At 36.5% G+C, this 27,703-nt stretch overlaps 1 protein-coding gene across 13 annotated transcripts in view; it reads right to left on the reverse strand.

The window, feature by feature from the left end:
- The window catches only part of mtd (TLD domain-containing protein mustard), a 147,895-nt gene that overhangs the window by 46,590 nt on the left and 73,602 nt on the right, over positions 1-27,703 (reverse strand). For 9 of the 13 annotated variants that reach the window (XM_089078477.1, XM_089078475.1, XM_089078474.1 and 6 more), the window contains 3 exons: positions 13,273-13,341; positions 11,855-11,961; positions 67-155 (listed from right to left, as the gene is read on the reverse strand). In XM_089078477.1, the coding sequence (XP_088934603.1) occupies positions 67-155; positions 11,855-11,961; positions 13,273-13,341 (265 nt within the window). Of the gene's footprint in view, positions 1-66; positions 156-3,311; positions 3,489-11,854; positions 11,962-13,272; positions 13,342-27,703 lie in introns of those variants that run through there. The other 4 variants (XM_089078479.1, XM_089078476.1, XM_089078469.1 and 1 more) reach the window with 2 other exon arrangements.

A 27,703-nucleotide genomic window follows, 5' to 3' on the forward strand; every position in this document is an offset into this window, starting at 1 on the left:
GTGCAAGTGCATCGCCGAGCTGTAGCTTAATATGCGCTCAATTAGAATGCATGCAGTCGCGCTTACCGTGTAGGCAATGGTATTGATGGGCTGCGAGACACGGCCGTGCTTCTTCTCCTGCGCCGTGGAGCCATCTTTGCTCTCGTTATCGGAATCTGTGCAGAAAAGAAAAACGGATTCACAGTCACAGTTACTTTTTCCCCGAACGGCCGTATGTTGATAAACAGAGAGTGCCGCTGATGTAAATATATGCGCGTTTTTATTTCTCGACTTGTCTAAGATCACTGCGCGAACATCTTCTTCTCTATCACTATAAATATCTCGCGATTATTTTATTTGATCTTATTTGTGCAAACGATGAAAAAAAAAATTGTAATTTAGATTACTCTCGCGCAGGATTCTCGAGTTCCAAGTCTCGAGAGTCTAGAGAGATACCGAAGAGGAGATACAGCAAATGTTCTCGATTCTTCCGCTTTTTCAGTAGAACCAGGTAACTTTGCGATAAGCCGTAGAGATAATATATATCATTATATATTAGATTAGATTATCATTATATATTAATATTATTATATATCATGTTATATTATATATATATTTTTTTACATATAACATCTATTATAATATAATCGCACACGCGACGAAAAGAACAAATTTGCTGAAATATCGAAAAATTTGACTAGATACAGATCTGAAAATAATTTTGTTCGGTTGTCAAAATAATGATATAGGATGTTTAAATTAATTGCTAAAATATTAAAAGTTTATGCATTATTTCATCATCATGCTTAAACGTCTTAGATCCTGCGCACAATGAAAACAAAATATTAGAAATAGGAATAGATATTAAATTTTAGAAATAAAAATTCAGAATAAAAATTAAACGTAACGTAACACAATGAATATAAGTAAGTATAAGATATGACTATATTTTATACTCATTTATATTCATTTTTATTGCAAATATTGCAAATTTTTTATTTCCAAAATTTAATATTTAATATTTACTCCTAATATTTGCTCCATTGTTAGCAGACCCTTACATAATTATTTGACTTAACAGAATTATCTTCAAATTTGTATATCTCGCCTAAATTTTTAGATATTTTAACAAAACTGTTCACTCCGCGTAGAATGATACGGACAGCGATACAGAATGCAAGAAGCGAACTTCGCTCCGACAAGATGCAGCATGAAAGAGATATACATCCGATACCGTTATCCTAAGTATAATGTTTCTTCAGCGAGGATAATTTAACGTCGAATTTTCGTCGAGTAACCTTTGCGAAGCAAAATGGATCGTCGTTATATCCACGCTCTTGGAAAAAAAAAAAAAAAAAAAAAAAAGAAAAAAAAGAGAGAGAGAAAATAACCGCCGATACGTGAAGTGTTGAACATTCGCAGCGATAAGTAACGGTTAAATTTAATTTCAACCGCAACCCGCCTACCCGACTGCATTACTCACCGCCAGTGCAATCAGCTGCACCGTGGCAAATGCACAAGCGACTTGATGATAAACGAAGCAGCAGGCACGTGACGGCTCACGCAAAAGTCAAAGGGTTGAAGCTGCCGCGACAAACGCGGTTAATCATTGTCAATTTAAACATTCGTTCGATTCGTGATCGGTGGTGGCATCGCACACGAGTCGAAGAAAATGAACGATCGAGAGGCGACGAGAGGCGTAATATTCCTGTTGTGAAACTGCCTTAATAGAATATATCTCACGCGAAGACGAGCGCTAACTAATATTCCTCCTCTAATTAAAAACATATCTTTTAATGCCTTCGAAGGCTACCACGATTGCTATCGTCAAAAAGATTAAAATACAATTTAAAATAAATAACATTTTTTTTAATATATATATATTCGTTTAAATATATTTTTTTACTAACGGCGTGATTTTTTTTTTAATTTAATTACAAATATCTAACATCAGCGTACCTGAGTAAAATTACGATAGCAGCGACATATCAATCTACGGATACATATTTTATTATATTAGTTTGTTGTATATATAATATCAATCATTTCGGTTAATTAAACATTAAAATGTAGGAAGTTCTGAATAAAATATCAGATATCGAATAATATTATTTCGAAAGCTAAACTCCGGATTATTCTTCAGTATGTACATTTATTATAATGTACATATATGATATGATGATTGTATATGGATGATATAATTATATGCGTTATTAAAAGCGCCAATGCCAGACCACTCATATATAATAAACGGCCGCATTCGCTATTATTTTCCGCGGCCGACCGCCCAGCCGAGGGGATATAATAGATTTTCTCTATTGTGTTCTACGAGCAAACGTAGACGAGAGTAACGAAGAATCACGCGACGAGTAATCTGAAAGGTTTGTTTTTCTCTCCTCCTCCATGGCCTTCGATAAATGATTCAGACACTTTGCTCAATTTTAACTGGCATTCAATTCACGCCATTGCGCAATAAGCACGACGGGACGACGACTGCGGAAACGTTATTTTAGCCGGCAGAACGGCGCGACGCGTGGACTTGACACTTTTACAGATTTGCTTATTTCATCTCGCACACGTCGCAGATGGCACAAGTGTAATTTCAATTCATACGTGTATAAAATTAATTGATATATTTATCGAAACGAACGTCGACAGAAATGGAACATACGTAACTCGAAACCGCTTCTTGAAATGGCCTCGCTGAAAATTTCCATTCCTCAAATTTTCCGATACATTTCTATCTTCAGCTGAAAAACAACTGTCAATCTAAAGACATCACTTACCGCTATTTGAATCTTTTATAATAAATAATAAAAGAAAAATTTTAAAAGAGATACGTGGATTGTAGTCTTTCAGATTTTAATTATGTCCTCATTGAGATCGACTATTGTAAATTAATAACGATTGCAAATGATAAAAAACAATTTTCTATAGATACGAAAAAAAAAAAAAAAACATCTATTTGCATAATATAAATTGAATAAAGCGTTCAAACAGCGAAATAATTCGCAGCCTTATCCGCATGCATTTCGAGCGATAGAGCAAATAATTTCTCTCGGGCTCGCTAACAAGGTGAAAATAAAACAATTCACACTTTTGGAAGTCGAAAGGGGAAAAAAAAAAAAAAAAAAAAACGAAAGCAGACGTTATCGAGAGGTCGCCTTCGAAAATATTTACGGTAAGAAGAGCCGAAGTTGACGAAGCTTTTTTATCTCGCGCGGGCAAAACACGTGACACACCCCCCCCCCCGGGATATTCCGATACCGCGTCTCGTATATTCATTAAAATGCATTTTCCGCCGTGTGTTCTCGTGCGTTTTTTCCAAGTACCTGTACTCGAGCTGTGCTGCAAACTGCTCGGGAATAGCTGCGAGTCCCCTTGCGCGACGTAGTAGACGACATAATCACGAAATTCCTTCTCGTAGATATGAATGTTTCTCGGCTCGTACTCTGCGTATTCCCACTGCGAATCCATCATGACCGGAATGTCAAATTCCATCGCCATCGACATCTTCAAGTCGGAGCCGTCGACATCTTCAAGTCGACCTCTTCGTCATTGCGTCTCTCGACTTTTTTTTTTTTTTTTTTTTTCCCCCAGCCGGAATCGCTGGAAAGCCGATACTACCTCCTTGTGTCACCCAAATCGTCCGCACGTTTAGTATTTCGCGTCGGCCGATTATACCGTCAGTGAAATGGTATATTCGAATTAGTGTAGTATTCGTTGCACTTTCGTTTCCGCTAATTAATAGGTGTCCGTTCGCGGCGGAGTCAGCGCGAGGTGTAATTGGATAGGTGGGAAGCACACGAGATTTTGCTCGCGTTTATCTATATGTCGGATTAATATTTATACACGGAAAAAAAGCTTACTCTTAAATCAAGACAAAATTGATCAAAAATCAATCATTATTTTTTTCTAGGAAATTTTTTCTAAGAAAATTTTAATAATATTCTCATATACACTGAGAAAAAATGCTGTTGAATCGTCATTACAACAGCATTAGTCTAATTGAAAGTAATTTTGTTAATTCAATAACGTTATTAATAAAACAAAGATCTTGATAATTAAAAAAGCATGATATATTCGTTTCAGTATTTTTTTTCTCAGTGTATAAGCAAGATTATTAAAATTTTCTTAGAAAAAATTTCCTAGAAATTTCTTAGAAAAAAATTTATTATAAAACTATATATTATTTATAAAATTTATTATATACTATTTTCTTTCTTTCAAAATTTTAATCTTAAATTCCTATTAATGCAGATATAAATATTCTCATTCAAATGCAAGAAATATAATCTTTATAAAGAAGCTTCTGTTGAGTTGAGCGAAAGTAAAACTTGCATCAAATACAAATTCAATCAAATCAAGATTAAAATTTTTAAGATTACAATATTCTTGCTTATGAGAATATTTATCTTGATTTAAAACTAATTTTTTTCTGTGTAATAGTTAAATGCATATGATAATAGACATAAGCATATGTAGTAAAATTTCATTTAATTTATATTACAAATGAATAATCTAAGTTTTAGTAAGACTGATATAGCCGAATTCTTTCCGATAACAAATAAATAAGAAACTATATTAAAAATGCATTGTAAAACAATTTTAAAACTTTAGTGGACACCGGTTACAAGCGCAGAGTTTTAACAAAACTTTCGCATTAACAAGTAACTCAAAAAAATACAACGGTGGTCTTTTACGACTTCTCGCTAATTTTATTCTCTCTCTCTCTCTCTCTCTCTCTCTCTCTCTCTCTCTCTCTCTCTCTCTCTCTCTCTCGACACGAAAAGAATAATTTGACTGGCAAATCTAAAAGTTTGGCCAGATACAGATCTGAAAATAACTTTATTGCATCTTTAAAATTGTTATGTATGACATTAATTGCTAGAAGAATCAAAAGTTATTTTCGTGTTTAAGTATTTTATAACAATTTTGATGATTCAACAAAATTATTTTCAGATCTATATCCGCCCAAATTTTTAGATTTATCAGCAAAAGTGTTTTCCCACCGTGTAATTTCAAACGAGGCAGTATAATAGTATATATATATATATATATATATATATATATATATATATATATACACTCGCCAAGTATAATATTCACTTAAATTATAAAAAAAGGCGGAAAAATAAACTAATTTCATATAAAAGCACTCTTAATTAAGTCCGTATATAAATGAAACGTGGTAATCCACGGTCACAGTTTACTTCGTCATTTTCCGTAATAGACGGCACGACATCTTTTCTTATTTACTCTTATCTTTTACACAACTAGACTCCGCTAGAGATATCAAGCTGCTAAAATGGCAAAAATATCTTTGGTAGGTCAAGTAACATCCTTCGGCTAATTAATTAAATATATATATATATATATATATATATATCAACGCCGGGCACGGTCGAGGCTTTATTTTATTTCTCTCGAAGAGCGAGACGGAATCGAGAAACGTCGTTGCTTCGCGTGTCTTAAATCCCTCGCACGGAAACGCTCAAAGCTTCGCGAGACACTTTCTCCTACCGGCGCGGCCGACCTTGTCACTGGCGATACGCAAAAAGTGCACGTTTCGCGATGCAAAACCGGCTGCGCCGAAAACTTTCTCGCGTGACAGGCGAAACGCGCGCGCGATAAATCGGCCCACTCGGAATCGCCGATCGAGATCTCAACTGGATCCTCCCCAGTTAACAGCACAAACTTGTCGGAGTTGAGGAAAACTTTGATTCCACATAATTCGAGTATAAATAAAACATTTTTCTCTGCTACTATTTAATCATTTAATCATTTTCATACGTACGTCACCAATCAAGGAGATTTTGCTCCGTTTTTTTGATCGAATAACAGAAATTCTAAAAAAATAATACATTTTAAGCAGAAATTATTCTATAATATTAAAAAATATAGATATCACTTAATTAATTACGCGCGTAATTACTTTAACTTATACTTTTGATTCGTCGGTGTGACGAAATTACTCTTAAAAATTTGTAATAACAGATTATTTAAGATTAATAATGAGACACTTTATCTCCGACGATGGAGAAAAAATTATGAAGACTGAAATATTACTTCAAAAAGGGGAAATTCCAATTTTTCTTAATCCTAAATATTGAAGTTAAATAACAAATTTAACAAATCAAATTTTGCATTCTACGTATATAAAAAGGATCTAACAAAATCAGAACAAAACTGAAACATAAAAAAAAAAAAATCAGAAGAAATCAGAGTGAGCAAATATTTTTGAGTAGTGACACACACATATATATATATATATATATAATTTTTCTACACACGTCTCCGTGATAATTACAGTTCAGTGATGAAAAATGATATGATAACTTCGCGGGATTTACAGGAGCGTCCCGCGACGAATTAAACGCGGCCAGACGCGTTTATTTTGTCATTATTTAGAATAAGACGCAGGCTCGGCGCAGAGAGAAACTTCCGCGAGATTTTCGCGAAGCGACAGACGCGAAGCGGCAGCCTCCCGCGGTAGAAACGTACTGCGGGCGAGGAGAGAATCGGTGCTCGGCTCGACACACGACACGGCACGGCATTTATCGCGCGGGGGCCGATAACGCGGATAAGACACGAGGTCCTGTGACTTTCCGAGAATCTCGACACCGCGATCCTCGAACGCGAGACGCAAGCGTCATCCGCGCGCGGCTGGAACTGCGCTGGCGAGAGGTGTTCACGATCACGTGACTGATTAGCGCGCTCCCGCGCGCACGGCGGAGGTCGTCGGGTGTCACCGATCGACGAAGGAAAAAGACGATTGCGAAGCACCGATGGATGAGACACCGAGACATCGCGCGTTGCATCGACGACGAGCAACCTTCGTGGCGATTCACGAACGTGCAACGACGCGCAACGACGCGCCGCGACGTGACGCAACGCCGACGGCCGCGGCGGCCGATTCCGCGTGACTGATCGCCCGCGGTACGCCATGATGCGATCGCGTCACTCTTGGCGGGATTATTCGACTGGCGTGCCTTATCAGCGCCGGCAAATCCCGCGGTACTTAATTATGAAATTAATCCCGGGATGGATACCTGGAACGGCATATTGCACCGCGTCGACTTCGCGGAATTCTTGCGAGTTTACATACGCGAACAATGCGGAATTTACCGCGCGGAATGAACGCGGTTTTTGCTGGCAAATCTATAAAATTTGATCAGATGCAGATCTGAAAAAAAAAATTTTTTTATAATTTTTAAGATTCAAATTTTGTTTTGAGCCATAAAAAGTGTTATATAAGATAATTCAAATTGGTTTGCTGGAAGATGAAAAATTTTGACAGTATCATGTTTAAGTGTCCTACATTGATGATCCAACAAAATGATTTGTCAGATCTGTATCCGAACGAAACTGGAGTCTCTCCGTGTCACTGCAATAAAATATGTGCGTGATAAAAAAAACTTTTTTTTAACAGACAGATATGTAAATTACGATAAAGTGGCTCACCGGTTATTCCACTTCTGTCGCTCGTTCGAATTCTACTTTTGTCGCGGCGCGCCTCCGGTATCGTTGCATAATGGACATAATAATTTTCGTGTCCCGAAGGATCGTTCGGATAATTGGTCTCACGTGACAAAGATATTCGATACGTTCACCAGCTGCCGCATGTGGCTTGTAAACTACTGAGCTGTGACAACATGAATACATGAATAAGAGATCAATGTAATTTCGCGTCGCTCTCTCAAACATGACTTCATGTTTTAATGAATACGTCTCATATTAATAGCAATCCTAGTGTTACGGATTAAAGTACAGCTAGTTATTTTCCATCAACTACAATTGACGCTGTAACTGTCATTTAATAAAAAATTATTATCGACACGTGACAGCGTTATGACATATGCATTGTTTTAATATGCGGATTTTGTTAGGCCTGAAATAATATTTGGCTTACTCTTACTGTTTAAAAATGTAATCAGGATTATATTCTATTCTATTATTATGTATGGAACGTGTTAGACAATATCGATCGCGGCCACCTCTTGCGTCATTCCTGTCAGTATTAAGGATGTATTAAACTTATTTTTATAATATTTATATTTAATGAAAAAATTATGAAGTATTTACAAATTATTTTAAATCGCGTTTGAAAATTGACAAAAGAGATTAGTTTTAAAACTTGGATCAAAAATTATTTAAATAAATGAGTAGAAGTATGCTTTAATAGAAATGTAATCAAGAAATAATGACAAAAATTTCCACTTTTTATATATAAATATTTTAAATATTCAACGTTATTCATATAAAATTTCATTGCAATATTGAAATTAATTATTCTGTAAATAAAAGTTTCATTTTATTTGTATCATTACTTTGTTTGTATCTTTAATAAAAATTTTTATTTATAAAACACCTTGCAACTTGAAACTTTACATAAATCACTTTAAATTCTCAAAGTATTTGTGTAAAAAAATTGAAATTTGTGTAATTATTTCTCGATTACACTTAATATTACAATATTTCCACTTTATATTTAAATAATTTTTTATCCAGATTCTAAATCGTAAAATTTTTAATATCTAACATCTAAATATAATCTAGACTAGAATCCATAATTTTTTTTCATAATTTTTTCATTGTAAATAAAAAAAATTTGCATTAGATGTAGATGTATGTAATATATTCTTAAAACTGGAAGCAATCGGATCTCAGATACTATGCGCATTTCGCCTAATCACAGGTAAAACAGGTTCCGCGTGAAAAAAGACGGAGAATGCGGAAACAAATATTTATTAACTTAGCCAGGGCTAAGGCTAAGGTTATACACATTTGGAATTTAATAAATCATAGCGGGTGTTTGTTAATAATGCGAATAAGTTTCCGCCGGTTTATTTCTTCAGCGCTATTACGCTGCCCGTTTCCGAGAAACTTTCAAAGCTCTGCCCTTGATGATATTCGTGCATGGCATAATCGGGAATAAACGTTTGCACAGCCTGTGCGCAACTAGTGTCGTTACAATGTAAACAGTCACATGTATGCATAGATACGACGACGAGAAAATCCCCCCCCCCCCCCCGATAAAAACGTCAATGTAATCGACGAATGCATCACACTCGGGATATCAGAACCGCTCCGCTGAAAAAAATTTTTTTTTCTTACTCGATGGGACGATGTTTGCAACGAAGAACGATAGTTCTCTAGTTGCAATCAAAAATATAAATAGAAATACATAACCGATAATAATACTGAAACATTAATAAATTTAAATGATTAACATCATATCATGAAATATTCAACAAACCGCCTCGGATTGCTAATTGTAATTGAAACCTGAATGTTTAATCTTAACAAACAGATGAGACCTATTATTATTATTATAATAATAATAATAATAATAATAATAATAATAATAAAGTAGTTATGAAAAAAAATTTCTTTCCGGAATTCGTTTGATTAATAATTGCGATTGCGAGCAATGACTATTATCTCAGAGTACAGAAGGCTAGATTGGCGAACGGATTATTTCTCAGACGTGCAATTCCGCAGACGGCTGGTGCAAATAATGAGATAAATTTCTAACGATAGTTGGAAACAATTGTCCCTTGGTGAACCCTCCGTCCCCATTAGAGCCACGCCCGCGTGCATATGTACGACAAAATGAGTCAAATGACGTTCACTGGTATTTCAGGTTGCTCGCGTATTTGAAGCGGATTTAATAAACCATGCGGCGCAACCAGATCGAGATCGTATGTAAATTTTCGTGACAATTTTGCGAAATGGAGCGCGGCTATAATGACGCCAACAATGATTTTCAGACATCAGCAATTCAAGTCCATTCATTGTGCAATAAGTAAACAAGATATCTAACCTAAAAAATTCATTGAGAATTCCCGGATTTTGCCCCAAGGCAATTTGTTAAAAAATGAAATGAAAATATCTTTAAATGTATCTCACACCTAAATATATATTTATTGTGCAAAATCCTTAATGTTTCCTTTCATAAAAGTTTATAAATTATATATATATATATATATATATATATATATATATATATATATAATTAAGAATCATTTGAACTTCAATAATTAGATTTGAAAAATTTTGAAAGAGAAAAATTACAAGAAGTCTAAAATAAATATTTTACATTGCAGAAAAAACTCTATCTTTATTTTCAAAAGCTACAAATAAAAAATTATATAATGCATAACCGATGCAAAATTAAATTTATTTATAAAACTATTAAAATAAATATCCATTTTCGTTAAACAAAATTGCATGTAACGTGAAATCGCGTTGTTTTCAATATTGAATATTGAATTAAAATCATTAACGTTTAGCGTGGATGAGTTTATTGTTATCGTTAACAATCAGCAAATTCCCGATTACAATATAAAGATAAAATAAAATCAGAAAAAGCAATTTCGAAAAAAATTTTCTGATCTTCAATAAAATTTCCCGAGAATTTCCTGATTTTTCAAGGCACAAACAAAATTCCTTGAGAATTCCAGGTTTTCCAGATTTTTTTTCAGGTAGTAAACACCCTTGTAAACATAATGTAATGAAAGCGATGAAGAATTCTAAGCGCGCGTGTTTGTCGTAACACGCAAGTAGTCGCAGAAGTAGCGACTAAATTATAGGAAATACGATGATGCCACAAGATTTTAAGATGTACTTAAGTCAAGTCGCTTCGACGATAAAAATCGCTTGCTCCTTTCTTAATTACGCTCGACTGGCAAGCGACACGATAAAGAGGTACTTCAACAGATATTAAACTGCGCTTCGAAGAATTAATTCTCGCCATCGTTCTGTTAACACACAATAAAGCTTCTATGTATAGATAATACATTCCGCCTGAATCGCCTATCCCGATTGAGAATCGACTCGGGTGGGCGACAACGTATCATTTCATCACCCGTAGTAATCCCGTCGATCTCTCGCAGCCGGATAATCCGTGTTCCGTTTATCCGAAACGCTGCTCCATTGATTATCCGCCGCACCACCCTTTACCCTTAATCCCGCGTGTCAATTAGTCTTCATTAAGCTCTCTAAGGCGGAGATATTGGTAGTGCGCGTCGGTTTCGACGTATGCGCGAGATAGGGCGATCGATCACACGTGGCTGGCACTTGTGCCACTTTGAGAAAGTAAGTCAATGTGACTCTCTGTCCCGAGTAAGGCTGCGCGCGGCTGATTCGTCGAAACCACAAGCCCGGGTCCCCGAGACCTTCGTTCGGCGTTGCATTAGATATCGTTATGTGGCCCGACCTTTACGATCCCGTACAGCTCGTCCGCGCTCCGCCGCGGCGCAGCGACGAGACGTCGCGCGGGACTTCCGCGCCGGATATTCCGCGCGAATCGTCGCGCGTGCGAAAATCCATGCGCGACGACAGATTTTGAGTAATCCCCGATTACGCCGCGACGCGGCGAGAATCGAATCGAATCGGTCATTGTGGAAAGAGCACAAGTGTCATGATACGATGATGTATCATTCAAAAGTAGGGGGGGGGAGGGAAAGAAACAATGAGTTATCATATCCGCTTGATGTTAGATCTTTCATAAAATTTCAAATATTTATAATAGATAATAGAATTTGGATATATATAATAAACTTGCGTGTATTTGTTAAAATGACGATGTCAAATTGATTTCCACGTTTCCGTTCGCTTTCAAGTTTAATATATATCTAAGTTGTATTAACTAAAATATTAAAAAAATAAAACAATTAATTTTTACGATTTTTTTTTTTTTTCTTTAAAATTAAACTCGGCGAGAAGGTTGAAAAGAATTTTGAAATGATTGAATCGTGATGATATTCGCGACGGAATTCTTTCGCGCTATTCGAATTTTTACGCAAGAAAAAAACCTCAACGCAATCAGCCATTATTATTATTTAATAACGTAATAACGTGGTTAACTCACCTTTCGAGAGTTTATCCACAGATTCGAAGCGTCCTTCAACCTTGTTCCGCAGAGCATCTAAATCGAAAGGTGTCGTAAATCCATGATCCACGCTACGGCTCTTGCTCCTGTAATAGAGTAAACGTGATAATTAATTAGCTTTACTCTCGTTTATATCCCGAGCTCGTTGCGCTCAAACAAATTTGATTAAGCGAAGCAAAATTAGGAAAAATAGATCGAAAGAGATGGAACGAAACGAGAATTAATCGAGACGCAGGCGCTCCATTCCACGCATTTTCTTTTTTTTTTTTTTTTTTTTTCAAAATCAACTTTTCAAAATCTCCATTCCGAAGCTACAAAGTATCGGCTTGTAAAACTTGACTTAAAAAAATTAAAAAAAAAAAAAAAAGGAGAGAGAGAGAAAGAGAGAGAAAACAAAGAGACCAGAAAAGATGTGTACGGTGTGAAAGGCGTGTATACGCGGCGCAACGAAGATAAATGTACACAAAATAATGAAAAGGTATTTCTATTTGCGGTTTACGTCTCCTGGAATGGAATCAAGTCGCATTCGGAAATCGTAGTCGAGAGAGAGCCTCACTCGTCGACTTATCCTCGTAGAAAAACGTATTGTGTGGGACGGCGCGGTGTAGACGCTAACAGTTTGGCGCTTGGCACTATTTGTAAAACGCTCGGCTCAAGCTCGAGGCAATCTCGCTTAGCCATAACAAAACGCAATTTCACGATGCAACGAACCACCGTACCGTGCGGGTCGCCTCCATAAGTCGGCCGTTTCTACGCGCGGACGCGTGGCCGACAAAGATAACGGCCCAATGAGATTTCCCGCGAATGAGCCTGAATAATGCGGCACAATGCGTCGCGAAGGAAAAACGGGGAAAAAAAAAAAAAAAAAAAAAAAAAAAGAGCCGTGAATGGAAAAAGTCGGTGAATGAACCTGGCGTTATGTCACAGCGATTATGGCTCGTTGCTGTAAACTGCACGTTCCTACTCGCCCGCCTCCTGTTATGGACTTTACTTATGTTCGGAAATACAAAATTCTTTGAGCGGAGACGCGTTCTACGCGTTGTTACGTAAAAATTTCCTCCTCGATCGTCTTACGATCTAGACGATCTTACCGTTAACGGGAAAAAAAAAAAAAAAAAAAAAAAAAAAAAAAAAAAAAAAAACGATGCTTTTGGAAAGCTGATTAAAATGTTAATATAAAATTGCGTTCATTTTGCATTCGTACGTGCTTCTCTACGTTTCTTACATGCGTTTCTATAGATAAGGGATGCATAATCATCTACTGCATTCTAAACGTCAATACGACAATAATGAAATCATAACTATTATATAACACCTAGAGGTACCTACTGTAGAAGTCCAGAGAAGATAAGAGAGGAGAGACAAAATAATGATGAATGCATGTGTCTTTTGCATACCTGAAGTAAGACGTTGAGAGGTTCTCCGTCGATTTCGAGGTGGTGACATCCTGGGACAATCGCCTGGACCTGAGATGCAACAAACAATCCAAAACAAGGGTGTTGAAAACACATGCAATCTACGCGGGAGCTTAAAAAAAAAAAACTTAAATCATAATTAAATTGACGAAGTTAACTGCGATATGCTTGGAAAATAATTTCTACCCGGAAATGTTTGTTTTTCCCCCGCGCAAAGTACTTAAAGTATCTCGACCTTTCGTAGAATTTAACGAGCAACCTTGCGTGCTTGACACTTTAATTCGCAATGTACGAACATGCAATTTATCAAGTACATCGTGTTTTGCACAATGTTAACGTGTATCAGAATAACATTAATCCGTCACGTTTGCTTGCAAAGCAAAGTTTCATTTCCGTGGAAATTCACTGGAAATATTCGACAATTTGAAGTACCCTCCTGTTCACGATAGATGGAAAAAAAAAAAAGAGAGAGCACGTTTAAAGCAACGGGCATTACTTTCTACGAAATATTTATTCTCGCTATAAAAGATTCGAGTAAAAATTTACGTAAAATTTTTATTTCCAAGCACACGCGCAGAAAGTGCCAAATCAAACAAGCGATGGGGATTATGCAAGAAGCAATTCTTCGGCGGTAGCCAAGAAACGACGTTCGCAACTAAAAATAAAAGATGCTAAGAGAGAAAATCAAATCGAGGGAGCCGATCGTCAGAAGACCTCCGTCGATCATGTCGATGCATTTCAACGTGCGCCGGATGCACATGCAGCTTTGTCTTATCTCTCGCGATGTGACGTGTGCGCGAATCGCGGAAATGCAGTCGGCACCTCGCGTGCATCGACTCGGTCAATTTGAGAAGTAACATCTGTGTGCGGTGCACACAGGCGAGACGCATCTCTTCCCGCGCTAATTGCAATCCGACGTTTTAATTCGATTACATTCGATTACATTCGACGCGGCTTGGCGAGTTCGCTCGTTACCGCAGTGACGCGCACTCCAAAAAACACAACGTCGCCTCGATTGCCAAAAGTCACCAAGAGAAATTTCTTTCTCTTTTTTTTTCCCCACGCAATAATAAAACATATAACCTGCACGTAGAAATGTTCTAACGCGCGAGTTGTTCACATCTAATCTAGATTTTTAACCAAAAAAAAAATTAAATCCTCCACGAGATTAAATCCTGCCACGAAAGAACACTTTTACTGGCAAATCTAAAAATTTCATCAGACACAGAGCTGAAAATAATTTTGTTTGGCCCATCAAAATTATTTTGTGGAACACTTAATATGATGATAATATTGCAAAAATGTTTGATCTTCTAACAATCAATTTGAACATCGTGTATAATAATTTTGAAGGCCCAACAAAATCGTTTTCAGATCTGTATCTAGCCAAATTTTTAGATTTGCCAGCAAAAGTGTTCTTTCCGTGTCTTTTTAGGCATTAAAAGAAAAACTTGTTTGAGATGGATATTAAACAGAAAGAAATAAACAAAAAATATATTTTAATAATTTACAAAAAAATAATTACTTTGTGAAGTACAATATTACTTAAGAGGGAAATTCGAGAAAAGACATGGAGTGAATGATCGCATTATTTATAAATTAAACGATAAGAATTTGTGATTCGGTCCGGACAGAATATTTGCTCTTTAAGAATGTAGAAGAGTTTTCCCAGAATCACGGTTGTCTCAATCGCTCAGCGATGTAATATAATATTTAACTTCTCGGTAGCAACTTGAGGCAATATGAGCCAAAAGGTGCGCACGCGCGCGCCGAACAAAAAACTGAGAGAAAAAACGTTTTATACTTCGAAAGATATAAACGCGAAACTTTCGCATCGCATATTTGAATACGGAGGCAAGCGGAAAATAACAATGTACAAAATGTACGGCGCATTGTACTTTCGGATGTGATTCATGATTTTAACCGCCCGACGGGGCTTTGGCACCGTCAGATTTTACTGGCGATTTGGCAGAATAAATTACATCGCTCCGCTAAATCAAATCGCGCGATGCCATTAATTAGTCGCCGGGGCAGTCCGAAGATCGGCGGAATTAATGCTATCGACATGCAAATATTTCGAATAGAAATAAAGTGAATTATCCAACGATAATTATTTAATTAAGTGACCTAACGGGGCCGTTCCATTTTCGTCTCGATTTTTCCGGCGAAATATATATAGGCGGACAGGTGTATAAATAGGCTCTGGCACAATTTCGATTTGGCCCTTGTTTACGCACCCGTTGCTTTCACGCTCACGGGCAATACCTCGCCGAAAAACAAACATTTGCGCAACACTTCGCGGTGTCGCGAATCACGCCCGCGACTTTTCGCGGCGGAGGCTGAAAGTCGACGCCGAGGTATTTGCCGAGGACGTACGTATTTTCACGCGATTGCGCGACGAGAGAGAGAGAGATTGCCTAATGCAATTATGTTAATTAATGAAAATCGCGATACGAGCCGAGAGAGAACCGCGAGTGAAATGAATAAGCCATTGCGCCATCGCGCAAATTCTCGGTCATCGGAGATATAAATAATAAATTTGCGGCCCGAGCCGCAAATCGACCGGACCTTCAACGAAAACACGAGGCGCAATCGAAATGGATCCCGAAATATTTATCCGTTGATACGCAATATTGTAATTTTTTAATCCCTTCGAGCACGAAACTGTAAACTCGAATGATATTTCTTCCTGGATTTCGCTTTTTGCTTTGTGCGCTGAATTTTTCGAGTCGACCTTTGAACCACTCTTTTATTAACAAGACAGCGTAATAATTTGCTCGAGTGTGTAACAGAAACTGAATGGCGATAAAAGAATGACGCCACTATTTACTTTAAAGAATTATGTACTGAACAGTTTTCAATGATGCGATGACATAATCGGCGTTAAAAAAAATATATTTTTTTATTTTTCTCGTTTCGATTGTTTCTAATACTTAACGATAGCGCCTGAAAGTAGGCAACTGCAAACAATTACATGCAACGTGGACTACGTGACTTTTTTCACAGGCGTTTCTCTTATCAAAGCTTTGCCAGTTTCCATTTGCACACTATAGTAAGTATTGGCAATGATATAAAATATAGTTCAATGCCAAGATATTTATTTTACAAATATCAAAAGTGAATAAAATTAGGATTTGCATTAGATTAGCATATATAAAAAAGCGTTGTCATATGTATTAAATAAAATTAAAAACAAAATTGATTTTGAGCAAAAAACCGAAATGCCACATATCGAAATATTCCCTTCGACTAGAAAGAATCTTTCCTTTAAGATTCTTTTTTAATCTTCTTAAAAAAAAAAAATTTGTTAACTTATCTAATGTAGAATTTGAAATATTTTGCACTGTTTATCTAATTTATGTAATAAGTACAAGTTTAATCTCATTTATTAATTATATATTTCTCTCTTAAAAACGTTGTGATTTTAAATTTCACCATATTTCTTATTTTATATAATAAATTAATATTTTTCATAAATACAATATTAATCATATTTATATAAAAATTTATATTATTTTAATAATAAAATCATAATTTTAATAATAAAAGCATAATTTGAATAAGGATGAGAGAAAATGAAATAGTTTTGACCACTATAGTTTTGTATTTCTGAAATTTGAATTCCTGCAACTAGTTTTATAAAATAAAAATCAAAAGTAGCACCAAATATTATAAAAATATAATAACGGGAACGTATATGAACTATTAGTTGATAGTAAAATAGCGACTCAATTATAATTATGACACAATTATATAAACAAATAGGATATGACAATTACATTTTTCCAGTTTAGACAAATATCTTTTTGAAATAATGCCATAATACTACTGACAATTTTGAAAATTACATTCTAGTTTAATGACTTACTAAATAGTTAATAAATCTCTTTAGTTCATATTACTTACTTATTCTTCTTATTACAGCTTTATAATATATAATTGAGGCGTTGTCTACTCTGATATGATTTTTTCCCTCCGAATGCAGCGGTATAGCGAGATAAATGGAAATAAATGGAATATTTTAACAAAATTTCGCGATGAGTCTTTCCACTTAAGTAGGCCAAGATAGGGGCGAGTGATAAAATGCAAAGGAGAGACTTTATTTAAATTACGACTACAATACGATCGCATTTGAAAACGATGAAACGACCTCCGTCGTTTTCAAATGCGACGCGGAGACAAACGGGAGGAAGGAAGGAAAGGAGGGAAGGAGGATCCAATTCATTTGAGAGCATTTCAATTTATCCGCAAAGGTCTCTCGCCGTAATGGCCTCGTCGCGGACAGATCACATCCCCCCCCCCGCGCGCGCGCGCGCGCGCGCCCAGGCCTGCGAGGGCCAATACAAAATAGATAGTCGATTCGCGAGCGAGCGAGCGAGCGACGGCAGTTAGCAGTTAATAATGCACAGTTTCGGATGACCTCCTTACGCCCGAGCGCGAATCAAATGGCTCGAGTTACGTGTCCGTGCGGTAATCCGCCACCGCTGGGCGAGTGGTTAACGGACGATACGTGCACAGACGGCGCGCAATTTCCCCGGCGCTATCGGTGCGCTGCGTGACCGAGATCACGCGCGCCGACCGGCGAACTCGAGGCACCTCTTTCACACACACACACACACACACACACACACACACACGCGCGCGCGCGCGCGCGCGCGCATCGACGAGCCGTCGAAAGAGAGAAAGGTGGCGCGTGCGCGCGCGGACGAGCGATTTCGACATTTCCTGCGATAACCCGCGGCGCGGCCGCCGTCATCGTATTCTCCGACGTCGTTACCTGGAGGCCCCCGATGACTCTCTCGGACCTCTCCGTCACAGCACGCGCGCGCGTTCAACGGGAAACCTCCGCGGCGGTCTCCGCGTGACGAAATCGCGGGGACGGCGATCATTGTCGGCGGATGTTAATTGAGCGACGGTAATCGCAATTAGGATCAAACGAGATGTTTGAGTCCGGCGAAATCGCCGGAGTATTGTTTCTTAGTACGGCGCGCGACGTCGTAACCGCGCGTTTCGAAACGAATAATCGAGATGTCACTTATGCCAAGAGAGGAGGAAAAGCAGATGAGGGAAAGGACGATTGAGAAATAGTCGGGAATTTTGTCCGTGTCTGCGTAGTGATTGAAGAATATACAGAGCGATTTTAGATAAGTGTGAAAAATTTTTGGAGACGAATTTTCTTTTGCAAAAGTTAAGGAGGTATATTTTTATGCAAATAGTCTTATATTTCTCTTGAAGAGTTACACTCTTTCAAAAGAAAAGATAGAAATTAGGTCTTTATTTTTTCTCTTAAGTCTTGGAGAAATCAAAAGAATAAAATTTGGACATTTTTCACTAATAAAAAATATGTAAATATTTTTTTAAACCTCCCATAACGTCGTAAATGATCAAACTTAGCAAATCCTGTTTAAGTTTTTATTAGAACTTTAATTAGCCAGAATGTGATTATTTAAAAATATTAGAAATATTAGAAAGATTAGAAAGTTTGATATCTTTTTTATTTCTCTAGAAACTTCTTTATCTTTCTTAGAAACTTTTATTGTTTTTATTTTTTTTGTAAAATACAATAGTTTTCAGATAAAAAACAAATATTATTTTAATATTATTTTTGCTAATTGTTATTTTCATTCTTTTGTAAGGATATAGGAGGATTAAAACACAAAATTAATAAATATCCTTTATCTAACAATGAAAGATCCACCGAGTTTCATTTTTTTAACTTACAAAAGTTGAGAAAAAAAATAAAAACCTATTTCCACTTTCTCTTTTAGAGGAGGCATAACTCTTCAGGAAGGGACATAAAAGTATATATTTATATGAAAAACCCTCCTTAATTTTTGACGAAAAATCATCTCTTAAAATTTTTCGCACTTTTGCATTTTAAAATCACTTTGTATATACAATATATATCCGAGTCGTCATAAAAGAATTTTTCTTTTATGCTTGACCTCAATCAAGATTTAATACTTTGATAAATCAAATCTCTTTTAATACTTTACGAATTTAAAACTCTTATTTAGAATACACAAAATATTTTATTATTAAAGCCAAAACACTCTTCGAACTTCTTAAAGCAAAAAATTGTTCGTTTATTACTTATTTCAAATGCAAAGTAGGGGACTCGATCCATATAAAATAAATCTCTATCATAATCCTTTAGAATCTAAATCCTCTGTAAATCTTAAATTTGAGGTTAAGAGCAGATAAAAAATTTCGGCTAGCGTATATATATATATATATATATATATATTTTTTTTTTTTTTCCCAAGAAGACATACATATTTCAAATGTGTGTAATGTAAAATTTATAACTGTATCCAAAATACACTAAAATACACTATCTAGAACGTCGAATAGACTAGAGTTCTTAAAAGTGCACGTTGCAGTTCTGGGAGCAGTGTGCACAAAATAGCGCAACTGGTGAGATGTGTGATTTACTCGGCCAAGCGCGTAATAAATACACCGTTCTATCGCGAAGTTTTACGCGCGAGTTGATTTTACTCTCCTGTTATCATATTTCATAAAGCCACGCCACCAAATTGGCAAGACCGAGGCATCGCGCCAAAATGGGACTTCCTTTCGCGATGCCGTTAACGTGCCGCTTAACCGTCTCAAAATCCGAATTTCGAACGTCCGATCCGAATTAGATTCAGCGTTTTTACACCACCGATCGGGATTTTATTATGCGCGTCTGTTCGGCAAATACGGGCAATCGCGGGAAATCTTTTGTTACTCCAGACGCGCGTTTATTATTATTTCCTGGGAGAGGAGCCTGGAAGAGCGCGCTCGTAAGAGATTTACGGACGATAAATAATATTGCATCGTAGATGGTAACGTCGCCCCCCGACGATAGACACGGGCGAGCGATAATAGCGGTTATTATACGGTTATTATACTGCTTTTTTTTAATGACACACCGATATTGGCTCTTTAAAGTTCCCTTCGTGTTACGCGAATCGATCGATATCGCCGTCCGTGTTTCATAGCTCATAGCGTATTATTGCGCCACTCGCTATTTCTCCATTGTGTCTCGCATATCACCGTTATCGTATATACCTTTAATTATTATGATTAGCATTAAAACGATAAATTGTGTTCGGTGTTTCAACGATAGGATGGAAAATGCTTTCAGTCGCGGCGGCGGCGGCGGCGGCGGCTTTGAGTCCATCTCTGACAGGTACGAAGAAAACTCGATAAAACGAAGACGAGGATTTCCCCGTTAACGAGCCGGCCGAGCGTCGGTGTTTCCATCGGGCAACAACGCCGGGAGATGTTCTTTCCCGAACGTTGTCCGACTCATTTAACGATCGTTCCGGAAACCGCAAGGATAAAACTCGTTGTCCTCGACGACGGACGGATCGATATCTATGAACCAAACTTCGGAAGACAAACTTACGGAAAGAGAGTACGGAATGTGTACGCGCGCGCGTGTGTGTGTGTGTGTGTGTGTGTGTGTGTGTGTGTGTGTTAGTGTGGCAATCAGATTGTTCGGGAACAACGTTGGCCGCCGAGACGGAAACTCCGCTGGCTGTCGGCGTTGTTTTGACGAGGCGGGGCCTCGGGAATTCGCAAAGGATAAACTCGATTTGTGCCGCCTCGTATGCCACGAACCGCGTTACTTTATGACGTAACCTCGTCCGTATAATGTAATCGACGTAATGCATCGTATGGTACGGTCGCGGCGAGATCGAAGCCGTCGCGGAAATGCTGTTCGTCAGTCGATCTCGGGAAACGAATCATGAGTGACGTAGAAAAAGTGACGTAAAGAGTAATCGCCGATTGTAATCAACTCACAAAAAAAAAAAAAGCAGAATACAATCGAAGACTATTGCAAAATATAATCGTTAAGACGTAATCAGTAAGACGTAAAAGGCAAGAAGGAAAATGTAATTTAAAAGGAATGTGCATTTCAGTAAAAATGAAGAATAATAATTTCATTGTTTAATAATGATAATGATCATGTTCTCAGAATGTATCCTAAGTAATATATAGAAATATATAGAAATAAATAATAAAAAAAATTATCCCAAGTTTAACAATTTTGAATTCTCGTTTCTTGATTCACCAGTTCTACCTCAAACGTGCGACCTATTCTTATTGCTATTGTTTTGTCGTTTGTTTGGTAATTACGTTTGTCTTAGCGTTTGACACTCTAATCACTCTTAATTAATACTGGCACGGGATTTTTCTTCTCGTTGATCAGAATTACCCGCCGTGACTCAAAACAACGTGGAAATTCCGTCGCAGGCGAATCGCGCAATGTACTCTTCGCGTTATCGTCCTGTAAATTAAGCGAAAATGCCAACGATCGAAAAACAGGGAGGATATAAACGAGAGATGCAACATAGAATTTTCGTCCTCGAAGACTTTAAAGATTACACCAAAAATTTAACACTCTTGCACTCTGTTTTGTATAAACTGTAATAATAAACTGTAAAATTACTTTCTATGAAAAAATTATCGGTAAAAAATTAATTACTGATCTCGTCACGCGTAAAAAAAAAATGTGATTCAAAATATTATTTCGATTATTTCGAGACGTATCTTAAAAAACGTAATACGGAAAATAAATGTTTCGTAAAATATTTTCTTTGTTTCTGGAGTGAAACCTTATACACGCTGGGTTTAATAGGATAGTTGAATATAGAGAGAAGGCGAATTTTATTCGGATCGCGTATACTCGGTATGTTTCTTGATAGAAAGCTAGAAACTTCCGCTTCGAAAAACAGCATAAATCGAGGACGTCTAGGCTTCCGCCTAATTGATTCCTGCGTTCAATTAATTCAAGAAGGACCTAGTAAACGAGGTTAAAACAAATCTTCACGATCAAAGGAATTCCGAAGGTCAAAAAAAAAGTAGTCATTAACAAGACTATTTCGGTATTAGATTTTTCGGGCTGATAAAATCTTCTCTTGTCTCATAATAAGCTTTCGTTTTAAGATTAGAAATACGCTAATCGCTATACATTTTTCAGGAAACATTTTAATTAATTATAATTACAATTAAATTATTATTACATTATGGAATGAATAAAGTTCGCAATCAAGCGACTAATTAATTTCGAGCGACCAATTAAAATGCTAAAATAGAAACTATAAACGATTACGCAATCGTTTACAATATCAATTACCAAGTTTATAGGGCATATAATTAATGATTATTGATTAGCAACGACACGGTTTGGGAAGATAATTGAAACTTAAATTAAATTCTTCTAATTCGGGAAATATCAGAGAAGATAAGAGAAAGAGTATGTAAAATAATTTTCTATTGAAATTTCAATTTCAAAAACCTGCAGAGTCAACCCTTTTACAGCCACATCGCGACCATAATCGACGAAGGACAACGTAATATTTGAAACATGAGATACGCGTATTCGTATCGCGTACGTCGGCGTCGTCGCAGGAATTTAAACGCGCGTCTCGTTATACAATCGATCCGTGCTTTATCGATCCGGCAGCACCATCTGCGGCGAGCAATTCTTCTTTGAGAGAGAACGTTTGCCAATCGATCCGGCTTATTCGGGCAACGCGCGTGATTTCCGGCGGACGGCCATATCATGGTTTTGTCATTAATTACAGCCCACCCGCCGAAACTGCGGCCTTCGCCTGGGAAAGTCGAGTCGTTAATTCCGAGCGGCAATTAGACGCGTAGATTAATTTTCTGGCTGCATTTTCGCGGCGCGTGCCGGGCGCGTACACCGCGATATAATCATCATAATAATAATTATGAATTCATAAATCGCAAAGCCGCAAACGATGTGCGCCGTGCGTGTGTCACGCGCGTGTTTATAGCATCGCGCGTTTATGACGTTGCTACACACGTGTGAAGGAATAAAAAGATTTTCTATTTTTTTTTTTGTGCGTTAATTACCGCGCTTAATATTTTAAGATGAGAAGGACGCGATGTAATTGCACGAGTGATTTTATTCTTCTTATGGTGTTTTTAAAATCGAAAACCATCGTCGTCGATCGTCGTAAGAGTCCGTAAAGAGAAAAATATTTTTAATCGCAATTAAATATTATTGGTTTAACAATTATCAATTCTTTTTCAATATAATATTATTAAAAGAAGTATTATTAAAAGAATATATTGATTTAAAATTCTTATAAAAAAAAAGTCTGATAAAAAATACTATTTTTAGAATATCACGTAGTTGGTTTATGTTTATACAACATCACACGTGTCTTCGGTCAGGTTTTCGAATTACAATTACATTACCGAGTCTTTAGCATTGATCAATAATATTGACGCAAAATATAAAACGCATATAGTATAAAGTGTAATTAAAAAGGCATTTAATGTGATTATACACCGTACAATTTTATTAACGTCAATCTCGTGTTACGACACGTTATTATATTATACAATCGGTGAAAAGATCAAAGATCATCGCAAAATTATCCCGGCCACTATTAATGATTAAATAAAAAATTTAATAACTTCATAAAGATTATTTGCGTAAAGTTCACTACTTCTGAATTATCATGTCGGGTATCGATCACAGCAGAAACGACAATCTTTTAATCTCCTCTTTGACGAGTTCAATTACAAATGTCATTATTGGACGAATAATAATCACTATTATCAATTGCTGACTCACTTTCTATACAATCTATCTTATTAATCGACGGCATTTAATCGTGATTTCCGCGTGCAAAATAAGGCAATTCGCCGGGAGCGAAAAGTGAATGTATTATGAGATTATAATCAAGTTAGTATTCCGTTATTCGCTTTCGTTTTTCATATTCTAAATATTCGAAACAATAACCCTTTCGATAACCCTTTGTATTTATAAAATTTATAAAAATCTGTATTCTTATTCTACGCGAAAATTTCATATTACATTTCCGTTAAACAGAAATCTGTGTCAAAGATCAAAGAATTGGCAAGAAAAGAGCGAGGAGTGGTGGAATTTTAGGACACGCACAAATCATCGGCATTATATATATATATATATATAGAACTTCAATGTCAAGGGCATTAAGATCATGATTTGGAAATAATAACATTCTAACACTACTAAAATCCCAGAGTGCAAATATAATAATGACAAATAAGTCTCTTTTTTTTTTTTTTATTACAACGCGCTAGGTAAAAAGACTACGTACAAAAGCAAGAGGAGATTTACGCGAGGGAGGATTTACTTTTCGTTCGAAAAATAGCGGCGAGCGTATGAAATCCCGGGAATAATTACATCATCGGCCCAAAAAATACGTGTGATAAGCTCATTCGCGTCGGAGGCTCGGGCAGTCGCAACGACCGGAAAAATCTGGCCGTTTCGGCTATGAAGCAACAGCAACAGCAACAGCAACTGTTGCGCGTCGGCGCCTTGCACCTCGACGTGCCGTCTCTCTCCCGGTTTGACGTATCGGCCGCCAAGAATTCTCAGAGATGCAAGAAAAGATACAGAGTTGCAGTCTGGATCGCGGCCAGGTTTAATGAACGCCTTACAAAACAAACGCTACATAACGGAACGAGTGATGAATATGCGCCGTATATATAGGACGTAAAAGTGCCGTTTTATCCGCGACTGTCGAATGGACTATTGGCCTGCGGATGGCGCGAATTAATCGTTTGCGAGAGCACGATAATAGCGGTGTTTAGATTAATTACCAAGGTCGATTAATTAGCTTGCGCGACGGTACAACGGCCGTCTTATAAAGCCCCGTGGTAGCCCTCGAGGCTTTCCGTGTTGTTCTTAATTAACGCCTAAGCCGTATGCGTTATCCCGTTGCGTTTGTCATTCGTAAATGATCAGTGTGTTTATATCTCTGTATTGTGCTATTTGCCCCCGTGAGGGATCAAGGCGACAGCTTGAATGTCCATTCAGTTGAAAACAAAAAAAAAAAAAAGATAAGTCGCTAACATGTAAAAAAAAAAAAAAAACACGCAAGACCACACGATAAATTGTTAAAATGCAAGAAGCCGGATGTTAAGCTTCGAATTTTTAAAAGTCGCGGAATAATAAATAAAACAATTTAAAAATCCGTCAGACGTGCAAATGTAAAGTGTTGTAAAAACATAAATGAGATACATGGTTTTAATGCGGCTGTTTCTTGTAATTGCCCGTTTGTCGTCCTGCGAAACAGATATATTAAGTGCATAAACAACAAGATGTATTTCTTTCGCGATATATCAATGATTGTTACTCACGATTATTATTAGAACAGTGTTAATCTATTCGATTCAAGATCTATATCCGGTTCAATTTCCAATATTTCGCAAAAAAAATCACGTAACGATGAGAGTACTGTTAACCTCGGTTGTTTCAACAAAAACGCAAACGCGATGTAAACAAGACTTTTTTTTTTATTCACGGCAAATATTTATGACAAATTCATTTTCGCACTTTCTTCCTAAATTCTTCCAGACGTGTTGAGATAAAAAAAAAAGTTGAGCATCAGACGTGAAATTTCGTATTCGCGATGACATCATCGGTTTCGCGTTTTGTAGAAAAATTCTATCGGCGTTCCCATTTATATCTGTATTGATAAACTCTAAAGTTCGCGAGCTGTCAAACGAGACGTGCCGTTTGTCAACCGATGACGTCACCTGTCGTCATTGTTCAATTACAATGCACCGCGTATGCACACGCGATCTCGTTGTTCTTTTTCAAACTCGCGGAATCAATTGTTACAAGTGAAACAATCACGGCATTTACAAATAGTAACAGCGATAGTATTAATACCGGAATTAATAAGAAGCTTTTATTTTGCTCTCAAGAAAAGCTGTTCGAACGTCGATATTTCCAATTTATATACAACATATTCGATATTTTCAGTCTCAATTTAATCTATAAATTAAATCAAATCTGGTTTTTTTCATTATATACATATTATAAATATTTATATATAAATATTCATAATAATTAAAACAAATTTTTTGCAAAAAATATTTCGTTATTCGCGAGCGAATGGGAAATTAATTCTTTATCCTATGTGCGGCAATTTTTTAATTTTCCTTGAAAAATGAATTCTGCAATGTAGCGACCACAAGCGACCACAACGCGAGAACAACGACGGCGTTGTATTATAAAAGATACACACGGAGTGTGATAGCGAAAAACGAGAGAATATCGCGAGAGCATTTTCCACCGCATTTTCCACGTAGAAGTGCCTCGCGGATTTCGCGGTGGTGCTGCTCGTTATGAAATTCGCCGTTCGGCCGTGTTTACGGCCCGGGCTCGTAACTCGTACAGCTCGACTTTCTAATAGTCTCCATGCCGGCGGTGCATTGCAGGGCCGAACTCCGACGCAACGCGACGGGCAATCGCCGACGATCTAATCTCATTCTCGATTGCATCGATTGCATCGAGTCACGCCGGTTTTAAGCCGTTTTCCCTGCCGCTCTTTAATCTTGAGCAACCATTTTCATTGCCATTTCATGGATATCGATATGCTTGAAGATAACATCCGATAGAAAACGGCAAGATTTAATTAATATACAAATCAATATGCAAATTTCGTCATTTTTTTTACGAGATAATAGGAGAATTAACGACAAATTGCTATCCTTGTTAATCCGACGTTAATATGTTTGCAATACTATCGCAATAAAGACGTTTCGAGGAAATTTTTATTCTTGTATTGCAAAAATGTTAAATGTTAAATGGGAAAAAGGTAAAATATCTTGAAAACAAAGCAATTGATTAAAAAATAGTTTAGAAAAAAGTTGTATAATTTTAAGAAGGCTACGTATTTATGATACTGATTTATTCGCAGACGGAGACATTATCAATATTTTTTTTAATTGCTAATTTTTTAAATAAAAATTTTTTTGTTACATAATGCGATTTCTCTCGTCGAATATAAAAGTATCAAGGTATATACAGTTATTAAAAAATCAACAGTTTAGTTATATTTTATATTTTATTCTGACATAGTCTGACATAAGATATCATCATAAAATATTTTATGAATTATTCATTTTTTTATTATTGCATATCTTAATACTTTTGTATACAAAATAATGAGATAAATCGATTGGTGCAGTTGTAATGAAAGCATGTAATTGTTTTCAAGAAAATATATATCTGTATATTTTTAATTACATAATTTTTTTAAAGTAATTGTATCTTCTTTAATACCAATTGAATCGTCTCATTATTCTGTGCAGAAAGTAGTAAATTAATAAAAATATTGAATATACAATTATCAAAAAATGAATAGTTTACGAGATATGTTATACTTTACGTCAGAATATGCGAGAATAAAATATAAAATATCTCTAAATTATTAATTTTTTGACTGCATCTTGATATCTTTATATCCAGAATAAATAAAAAAAAAATCATATTATGTAACAAAAAATGTGATTCCATTCCAAAAAAATGATAACTATAATGAAATATTGAGAATAGTTCCATCTGCAAATAAATCGATATTATAATCATTATGACTCTCTTAAAACCTTA

This window comes from Pogonomyrmex barbatus, unplaced genomic scaffold, assembly GCF_055798465.1.
Source record: "Pogonomyrmex barbatus isolate J1 unplaced genomic scaffold, ASM5579846v1 scaffold23, whole genome shotgun sequence".
Lineage (NCBI taxonomy): Eukaryota > Metazoa > Arthropoda > Insecta > Hymenoptera > Formicidae > Pogonomyrmex > Pogonomyrmex barbatus.